Source organism: Pyrgilauda ruficollis, unplaced genomic scaffold, assembly GCF_017590135.1.
Source record: "Pyrgilauda ruficollis isolate IOZ18807 unplaced genomic scaffold, ASM1759013v1 scaffold10, whole genome shotgun sequence".
In the NCBI taxonomy this organism is placed as follows: domain Eukaryota; kingdom Metazoa; phylum Chordata; class Aves; order Passeriformes; family Passeridae; genus Pyrgilauda; species Pyrgilauda ruficollis.
The window spans coordinates 11,738,840-11,749,087 of NW_024508101.1; the positions used below are offsets into that span (position 1 = coordinate 11,738,840).

At 49.5% G+C, this 10,248-nt stretch overlaps 1 protein-coding gene across 1 annotated transcript; it reads right to left on the minus strand.

Moving 5' to 3' along the window:
- Positions 1–372: 372 nt before the first annotated feature.
- LOC121351324 (cytochrome b-c1 complex subunit 1, mitochondrial) lies at positions 373–9,263 on the minus strand. The gene is made up of 13 exons (XM_041463360.1): positions 9,139–9,263; positions 8,609–8,749; positions 8,060–8,146; positions 6,958–7,087; positions 6,006–6,204; positions 5,354–5,433; positions 5,092–5,207; positions 4,542–4,685; positions 3,634–3,794; positions 2,575–2,660; positions 2,041–2,129; positions 1,416–1,491; positions 373–597 (listed from the first exon to the last, which is right to left on the minus strand). Exons 1-13 carry the CDS (start codon positions 9,208–9,210, stop codon positions 533–535), a joined length of 1,446 nt encoding a protein of 481 aa, XP_041319294.1. The 5' UTR covers positions 9,211–9,263; the 3' UTR covers positions 373–532.
- Between the last annotated feature and the right edge of the window lie 985 nt (positions 9,264–10,248).

The following is a 10,248-nucleotide window of genomic DNA, read 5'->3' on the forward strand; positions in this document are numbered from 1 at the left end:
GCACGGCTGGGTAGCTCTTCCAACTACTCAGACCTAGAGATTATCTTATGGGTATAGGCCAGTAGGAAGCTTCTCAGTTATTGCCTAGCTGAGCCTGACTGCATGGAATTTAAAAGAAGAATGTGTAGTCCAACACCACCAACAGACAATAATCTTTGCTCATTACTGAGCTGGTTTACAGATAACCAGGAAGCTTAAGATGAGAGTTAACACATCTCCATCTAGAAATATATGGGTTGTTATAACACAACCCCTCTGGACAGATGTTTGCCTATTAACAGCTCCAGCTCCTCACATCCTATGTCCCCAATTTGGCAAGATTAACAATGTCTACACACACCAGCCAGGAAGAACAGTTGACCACCAGCAGAATCAACTCCACATAGGATGTATTTATTTTTATGCATTTAACACAGAGAAGACAGCTGCTTTGAATGGACTCAGCTTGCCCGTGGTGCCCAAGACATTCAGTGCCAGAGGCAACCTGTCACAGTCCACAGCTTCATTACTTCCAATCTGCAGGCAACACATCCTAGAGACGGACCCAGTACATGGCACTGCGGAGGCGGTTGTAGTCCAAGAGCTGTTCAATGGGACCTGAGTGAATAGGAGTGAAGTTACTGAGACATAGTTAAAAATCCCCGCACAGTTTCTTATGGTCTTTAAAGCAGATGGTGGCAGAGCAGGCTGTGCTTGCAATCCACAGCAGCTCTGCACAAAACCAGGCACCTACAACTCAAACCTGCATTAGGAAAACTAGCAGATAGCAGCTCCTGACAGTATAAGGTGTTTTCTCACACTGCCCAACAATGCTCAGTACAGCTCCCATACAGGTATCAAATCCAGGGAAGTCATTTCACCATTTCAGCTTCCTGCTCAAAGACTGTCTCCCTTTTCCAACCTGCTCCACTTTGAAGGCCAGAGGAAACAGCTGCAAGGAGGAGGTGAATTCTCAACACACAGGAAGGAGGCAGCAGAACTGAACTGCTTAGGCAGGTTTTCTGAAAGGAATTTGTCCTTGGCCAGACAGACATGCCAGAGCAGCACAGGAGAATCAGGTCCCTTCACTTCCCTTACATAAACCACCCTGACCCCAGGGTAAGGACACCTGGCAGACGTGCTGGGCCCGCACCCAGCTACAGGACTCCCAGTCTTAGTCACAGCTCCACAGCAGGCAGAGGTGGGAGGACAGCCAGCAGCTCACTGCCACTGCATCTCCATCACCTGCAAGTCTGATCTCGTGGCAAATGTGCCTTGGCACATCTCACGTGCAGAGGCAGGAGGGTATCAGTGAAGAACCAGAGTGGCTTAATGAGTCAGGACAGACACATGAGGACTGCCTGCAAATCACTTCCACTCAGCTCTCGGCCCTGCCTTGTTTTTTAAGTGTGTATTGATTGTCACCTACTACTCACCAACTGCTGCAATTGCCGGGCATTTGTCATAGATGTATTTACTGCACACATCTCTCACCATTCTTGCATCAACGGCCTAATAAAGAAGAAGCAATTAATGACTTTTCCAGCAGATCTACACTTCTCAAAGTCACAACTAACTGTTGCCATTACATATCAAGATCATTAAAACATACAATCAGACCCTTGGGGCCATCTGCACCAACTGCCCAGCTCTGCCTGCAAGGATGGCTAACATTCCTACACAGTGCATTCTCTTGTGGGTATAGAAGACAAGGCCAAAATCAGAAGCCTTCTAAGGAATAGAGTGGCTGCAGAAATTCCACAAACTAGGTGTGGGACACCACTAGGAAAACTGCTACAGGAATTTCAGGTTGTGCTGCTTAACACAATCATACGCCCTTTTTTTGGGATGGACTGACTCCATCACAGGTACACAGGATACACTGTATCTAAGCCAGAGATTCTGACAGTTACATCAGTGTCAGCAGGATAACCACTGGACTGACTCCAGGCAGTCTGATTAATGGGTAAGCAAGCCACATGTTACTGCAGCAGACTAAGCCCAGACAACGCTGACACCAACCATGCTCAGGTATCCCAGCCAAAACAAATGGATACCTACAGAAATCCTGGCATCCCACTCCTCCAGAGGGATACGGCGTCCGTAGTGCAAGAGATGGCTTCCAATATTCTCACACACTCGTGTGGTACCTGGATGTTGAAGATATTGCATGGTCAGTGCACCAAGAAGCCTTCCAGAATTGCAGCCTGATCATCAGCCAAAGCACAGAGTAGAAACTCAAAGCATTAAACCCTATGCTAACAAAACACACTCCTAATTCCCACTCTATGCAGCTCCAGCAGGAGCCATGTGATGCACAGATTTCTTTACTCGTCTCCAAAGTGTTAGAGCCAAGGCAGACCAGTTTGAGGGTCTCACTTCTTAGGTCACCAGCAGTATGTCACTCCTGGGAGCACAGAAGGCTGGGGTCAGCAGCTTTGACAACATGGAGGAGTGTGGAGCAGGAAAAGGAAGTTTTGCCCAGTGCCTGCCAGCAGAACTGCAATCTTTAACACAGGTCCTGCTCCCCAGGAGAACCTCAAGCAGAAACCCTCTGAAAGCTGCACAGTGGTCAATCCATAAACCAGAACATACCATCCAGCTGAGCCACCATGGCCTTTCGGAGATAGTTCTTGGCTCTTGTCACTTCTGACTCTGTGGTACTAGTGCACAAACGCATCCTGGAGAACACATGGAAGACAACAAAAGCTCTTAAAGATGTTTGTCTGCTCAGACAGAAAGTGAATTCCTCCCTTTCCCCAGTCTCCTCAAAAATAAGCTGTTATCAACACCGCTTGTCTTGCAGGCTGACATTCATCCTGGATCTCCACAGAGCAGCAGGAGGCAAGAGCTCCAGCACACAGGCAGGGGATTCAGCCAGCAGGATACATGCTGAGTTACACTCAGAGGTTCAGCAGCCCTGGTGCTGGCTCCAGCTTGCCCAGCAGGCACAGCAGCACGTGCTGTGCATTGCCCTGTCACAGGAGAGGGAAGGCGTGTCAGCCATTCCCATGCATGGCAAGCTGCTATGGAAACTGATGCTGAAAGAACAAGACAGCTCCACAGTCTGTCTGGACTCCAGCTGCTACATCCCTTCTTCTCCTGCCAATGGGCCACGTCTCTGGGGCAAGGGCTCACTCCACCTGCCCCACACAGAATGGCTTGCTGCTCAGATGTAGCCTTGAACTGGTTCATGGACACAATAAGACGGACAGCCAGAAGGCTCCAAACACTGGCATGATTCCAGCAGCAGGTCATTCATCAGCCACAAGACAAGAGCCCGAGCAGCAGGAACTCTGCCTGCTTTGCTCAGGCTTAACAAGACAATGGAGACAAGTCTCTTGGGCACCTAGGAAAGCCTTGTCTAAGGAATGATCTCACTTATATATAAAAAGCCCCAAAGCCTCGGTGCTAATACTTGAAAGCATGAACAAAAGACCAGAGGAGCCCTAAGGGACTAAAACAGCTCCTCAAAAGCCACGTTCTTAGAGATTTACAGAAACCACTTACAGGATCACTTAACCAGAATGCAAGTTACCAAGAAATTCATGAAGAGACACCGCTCTCTGTAAACTTAATACACTCCCCCAGCAGCTCAGTCTCCTACAAGAGGCTCAGATCTTGAACAGCAACTTGTGCCAAAGTTGTACTTACCACTCTCCCTGAGCACAAAACATCATATCATCTACGGACAGAGGATCAGAAACAAAATGGAAACCAAAGAGGCCGGTGTCAGAGTAGGAGGTGTTGAATGGCTCGAAACTGTGGCAGAGATTATGCTCCACAGCAAGCGCAGCCAGCTTGCTAGACTGATTCTGTAAATAAGGAGATGCTGTCAGCCATTTCATTTTCAGCTTCCTCACAGCTCAAATTCTTTCCCACTGAGCTGTTTTCACAAAGACCATAGACAAGACAGAGTGGAACACTTTGCTGAAGGAGAGCTTAATTTAGAGTTTTCATGTGGTCAACAGATGAGAATCACTGCTGGAAAAGCCACAGACAATGGCCTAGGAGTCCATCCAGCAGAACCATTTCCTTTCCCAGCTGCAGATGAAAAGCTGGTATGCACACCACCGCAGGAGTGGGGAAAAAAATGAGAAGGACAAGGTCTCCCAGCAGCAGGGGTTAGCACAGATATACAGACCAGACAGATTTCAGACAATAAGGGATGCAATACTGAGGTTTTAAACAAGTTCCATTTGCTCTGCAGTGGGAAGACAAGCTTACATCATGAGACTGTAGAGTATTCTGTCCTGCTTCCACCACCACCCCCACCGAGTGTTAGTTGTGAGGGTGGGAATAAGCTGCTGTGAATTCACCAGCTACACCTCTTCCACAAAAGGTTCAGTTCATTTGCCAGCTCATCACCTCTCAAGAACTGTCCTGGATTAGCCTCGATTACACTTTTATTCTACTTTCCAGGCTCCTAACCCCTTCACAGTTGGAAGCTAACCACAACAGCCTCTCCTAAAGCACATCCACATAATAAAAAAGCACATTATCCATAATACTTCACATGAAAAGGCTCCAGGCTCTCCCTGTTGCACTCCCAAGGCTCTTACCTTCCCACCTACAAAAGTGCGGTCGTAGCGCCCTATGATAGCGTTAGCCACATTGAGGACCACGTTGTCTGGATCAGCCCATCCTGGCCCCTCCACAGCAAGAGCAATATGGGCAAGGGGCAGAGCATCATCTCTGGCACGGATCTGGAAAATCATCAAAGAGTGGGGGAGAACTGCATCAACACTGTGATCTGTCTGCAGCCTGCTGCGATGCCAGGCTGACAAACTGGGGCACTTGATGTTATTCCAGTGAAATGAAAGAATCTCAGGCAGAACTGAACACAAACCAGCTGTGGTGACGTGAGTTTTGCAGCGGGTAATATGAACACCAGCCTCACACTCCTAATGGGTTTGGGTCCCATCTAAAACCCAACACGTGGCAATAATCCCCAAGAAGAGAACATGGGAGCACTACCGAGATGGTGCATCATTAGCTTGTCTGAGACACATGAACAGACTTTTCCACTGAGAAGCAGCTGTAATTGGTTTCACATTCATTCCACAGTTGGGCAACAGCTGCTCATTTTGATGTGGACCAAAACAAATTTACCTCACTCCCTGTGAAGCGACAGCGCTTGAGAGTAGGCACAGAATCCCCCTTGGATGTAAAAGGCGCCCCAGTGAAGTGTTGCTTAGCTGCATCTACCAGTTCTCTGTGGGAAACACCTGGCAACAATAAAGAGAAAGATCTCCAGTCTTAAAACAGACTAATTTAACAAAATTATCTGATTTAAATTAGTAATGTGAGACAAGTCTGATCACACGCTTGAAAATACTGAGGCTTCCCAGGATTACAAGGATCTAGAACTTACCTCCAGCAGCTGCCAGGACCATACGAGGTGCCCTGAAGTGAGTATCAATATATGAAGCCAGATCTGCTCGAGTCAGCCTCCTAGAAAGAACAAAAAGACCCAGAATGTCAGCATCTCCAACTCTAGAGGAACGAGAGGCTTAGAAGAAGGAAGTTCACAGTGCAGAGACAGCAGTGATTGTCTTTGCTGCAGGGTAACAATGCTTTTTAGAAGCAAGACTGCACTGTGTACTGTGTTTGCCCTGTGCTCTAATTCTAGAACATAAAGAACAGGAACCAGCAGCCGAGATGGAGAGTTAAAGATAGACTTCAATACACACTGGAGAGTACTGAACCCAGTCACTGAGCTAACACAAGGCCACTGCTTCAGTTAGCACCCCTAGCTCTCTAATTTTTCCATCAAACTGAGAAGAAGGTTCGACCTGTCCCTTCCAGCCTCAGGAAGGGCTTGCATGGGGTGGTTCTAAGGAATGCATGCAGCATTACACTTTCACCAGTGCCAATGGGGAAAACACAGTCAGGGCACAAGGAGAAGCCCATGAGCTCAGATCACCTCCATGTACACACTGCAGTCATCACAGCCAGGAAGCAGCAATCATGCACCCCATGGACTGCACCCCTAGGCTGTGCACCACATCCAGCCTGTTGCTCACTTGATGTTCTCTGTGGTCCCTTCAACGGTGTGGGCCAGTGCAGTCCCCTGGTAAGCAGTGGCATGAAGGTAATCAAAGGTGACATCTGCCAGGCTGCTGTCCAACTCCTTCAACTCCTGAAGGATGATGCCACGCTCCTTCTCCATCTGAGAATCCTCCAGTGCACAGTTCTGCACAAGGTCACTCAGAAGCTCTACAGCTGCAACACAATTCCTACGTTAGCATCCCACTGCCTGACTGCTACCCAGTGCTGCTGAGACACACAGGAGTGAGCAAAAACCATACTGGGGGAGGGCATGCAACATAAGAGAGCTGAGTGCTACCCATTCCCAAAGCATCTGGGAGGAACAAACAACACTGGTTTAGCAAGAAGTCTCCAAATCAGTTTGCCAAGCACCCTCACCAGTAGAGTGCAGGCTATATCTGCAGAAGGTGAAGTACATCAGAAGAAGATTCTCTTCCAGATACACACTGAATCCTCACAGAGAGTTTGTGATGCCTACAGCACACCCCAGGTCTACAGTAAGGCCCCTACCCAAATCACTGCCACTGCCCAAAACCGACCCAGAGAAGGCAGCACATGGCAGCGCAGAGCATGAGGAGCACCCCCAAGAGCTGCACCGAGGACTGCTCCCACAGCAGCTGTCGCTGACCTCAGCTGCTAAGCTCCATGAAACAACCACAAACCAGTGAATCCCTCCCATCTTCCCTCCTGGCAATGCAGTGCACCCTGACATAACTGGAACTCTTGGTTTAGGTGCACATGAACACACAGCCTTGAAGCACCACATCACTGCACTGCTCCCTTCAACTACCAACCAGAACCTCCAATTTACTGCTCAGCTTCAACTTCAGTCCCTGGTTTGCTGATACAAAAGATGCTTGGGGGTGAGAAACAGAAGTTCATGCACTTACTTAACTTCCCAACCAGACTTTGCCCCGGCCATCCTACCTTTGGGCATGTCCTTGGACAAGGCTTTTATGTAGAAGGCGGTTTGCTCGCGGGAGGTGTACCCGCTCAGGTGAGCTCCCAGACTCTCCACCTCCTTCTCAAAGGCCGAGCCAGGACGCTTCTTTGTGCCCTAAAGGAAACCAGATATACTCAGCTATGACGTGAACAAACTTCCCTTTAGGTCAGAATTAAAACAAGGAAAATAACAATAAAGACTGTCATGTGATTCATAAAAGCCAAGGGCAGGTGCACAAGACAGGAGATTTAATACCTGGCTTATTTCCTCTAGATAAAGGATGGCTGAGGTGTATTTTGAAAGACCAACACAAACTGTCAATAAAGCTTGTGTTTATTGAAACACAATAAAGCTGCCTGAAAAAATAAAGACTGTCATCACCACTAATGAACACAAACTCAGCAGGGAAGGAGATAACCTGTGCTGAGACAACAGTGTTTGAACAGCACATCGCTGGAAGTAAACTAACAAGCCCAAACCAAAAATAAGCAGGTTTCTAGCTATCCAAGCAGTGACATATAGAAGACAAACAGAAGAAGACTATTTCTAATACATCCCTTAAGGAGCCAGCCAGATGCTGTAGTTGCCTATGAAGGCACAGGCTGAACTTGAGCCAGCAAGTCCCAGGCTTAGATGCCTTCTGCCCTGTTCAGAAGACATCTGGATAATTTGAAAAGCAAGAACTGTAGCCTCTGAACTTTGCTGGACCAGTAAGAAAAGGAAAATAAAATAAATGGCAACAGGAAATGCTGCTTTGAACTGTCTGTGCTAACCTAAGAAAAGATGCTTCATAACACAGTGCTCTATGCGTGCCACACTTTTTTCCTTTAAGAGGACAAATCAGCAAATAGTAAATAAGAGTTATTTTTAATTCAAGCATGCTTGCAAGTTGCTGCACATTCAAGCAATAAGTACCACATAGGCTAGATGCTTTTTTAGACTTATTTTTACACTGTGTGCAAAGACTCTAGGACTCAGATGACTGATTTACACCCTCTTCCAACAGGCACAGCCTCCAAAATGAGAGGCTATTGTATGGACAGAATACTCAGGGCAGCTCTGTGCAGACCTAGCACACACCCTCACCTTCAAGGCCATGTGTTCCACGAAGAAGGCAGCCCCGTTGGTCTGCGGCTCCTCATAGCGGCTCCCAGCCTCGATCCACAAACCCACCTGGCAGCAAAACCACGAGCACCAACATCAGAGAAGAAAACAACCAGCATCCTACTGACACAAACACAACAGCAGGGACAAGAAGTCTGGTCCACTGACATTACGCTACAAGAACCAAAATAAGGACAAACTAGCAACTGTTCCCTGCACATATTTTGGCGTTTTCTCTCTCAGCTTCACCACATCTGGTTTTGCCAGAGAGATAACTTTTACTGCTCACTTACTGCTCATACAAAAACTGTAAGGCTGAGCAAATTTGTAGAGCACAAAAACTTGTCTAAAGACAATACAACACCAGTCTGGCCCTCCTGCTGCTATATGAATCCCACCTGTTCACAAAGAGAAGCAGCAGCCTCTGTCAAAAGCACTGGCTCAAACAGAGGTCTGTCCCTTTTGGAAGACCAGCTGGAGGCTAGGCAAGACTGATTGTTTCCAATAAGCCCTGAGTTATGTTAAATTTACCGTGCAGGTTGGCTGATTGGACTCCTCTGAGGCTACACGGAGGCCGTTCTCCAGGGTGGTGACCTGGGTCTCAGGGATATTCTGGAGTGTCTGGGCATAAGTAGCAGCACCTCGCTTCCTCGTCAAAGTCAATAAAGCTGCCTGTAAAAATAAATGCTGTCATCACTGCTAACAGACTGTTCCCCTCGGCAGGGCCGGAACGCAGAGCTTTGAAGAGGTGGGAAACGCCAAGGGAAAAGCCGCACGAACCGGTCGCACCCCAGCACCGGGGCAGAGAGCGGACAGCGGCTCGGTGGCAAGCCCCGCACTGGGTGACAGTGACAGCCGCCGCTGCTCCCCGCCCGCCCGGCCCCGCTGCGGGGCCCGGGGGCTCCCACAGCCGCCGCGGCCCGGCCCGCACCGCCCGCCGCGTCCCCATGACCTTCCCGCCCGGGCACAGGCGGGGCCCGGCAGCCACTGCGCACTGCGGGGCCGCCCGCGACCCGGCCGGGCTCCCCCCCGCGCTGTCCCCGCGGGGCGCGGTAACTCACGGAGGGGCGCGGGCCCCACAGCAGCGCCCGCCCCGCCGCGCTGCCCGCCCGGCACACTGAGCGCGCCGCCATCTTCTTCTTCCGCAGACCGACGGCCCGAGCGCTGCGCGCCTGCGCAGGGGCGGGCCCGGGGCGGTGCGGCCGGAGGCGCTGAGCGCGCGCAGGCCGGGCGGGCAGGCGGCCACGCCCCCTGGTGGCGGGAGGGCGTCCCCTGGTGGCGGGAGGGCGCGGACGGGGCAGGCGGGCATGGGGATGGGAATCCCGGGAATGGGGATCCCGGGAATGGGGATCCCGGGAATGGGTGTCACGGGAATGGGGTCACGGGGATGGGGTCACGGGGATGGGGTCACGGGAATGGGGGCATGGGAATGGGGGTCCGGGAAATGGGGTTCGGGGGAATGGGGTCACGGGAATGGGGATCCCGGGGATGGGGATCCTGGGCATGGGGGTCACGGGGATGGGGGTCCCAGAGGATGAGGGTCCTGGAAATGGGGATCCTGGGACATGTGGGTCTCACGGTGTGGAAGAGGTTTTACTGGGACTTCTGTGAGCTATTGAGAAGTTTGATGAGAGGATCCATGTTAACCCCTGAAAGAATTTTCTACCAAGGTCATTGACATAGAAACCAAGAAAGAAAGAAGGATAAATGAGAGAAAACTGCAACTGCCTATTCCAATAAGCACTTTGTTTGTCTTTCCTGACCAATGAGTAAAGTGTAACTTAGGAGTTTTGTAAGAATGTATAAAAACCATACATGCTATAATAAAACCAGGTTGGAAGCCTTCTGAAAATGGAATGTTGCTTTGTGTTGTGACCGTCCCAACTACGACACCGTGGAATGAGCATTCCAGAAATAGGGATCCAAGAGAATGGATATCCCAAAATGGGCATCCTGGGCATTCTCACAGGGAGGAATGACAGCACAGGAGCATACAGTCTTTTTTTGATTCTTATGCAGCAGTGAAAACAGCAACAGGGCTAACACCTTAAAAATCAAAATTAACACAAGTCCTCCAAGAAGTAATTCTTGCAAAAAAACAAAGAGTTCCTTTTGTATTCAAAGGCCTGGATTATTTAGGTTTGGAAAAACAATTCATTTACAAATGTAAC

Bases quoted from the DNA above. Each gene is read 5' to 3' on its own strand.
- LOC121351324 (XM_041463360.1), bottom strand. From the start codon at position 9,210: ATGGCGGCGCGCTCAGTGTGCCGGGCGGGCAGCGCGGCGGGGCGGGCG. The intron at 5,208-5,353 runs GTAAGTTCTAGA...TATTGTTGCCAG, and splicing joins GGTCCTGGCAGCTGCTGGAG to GTGTTTCCCACAGAGAACTG. The intron at 3,795-4,541 runs GTAAGAGCCTTG...CCTTATTTACAG, and splicing joins GCACTTTTGTAGGTGGGAAG to AATCAGTCTAGCAAGCTGGC.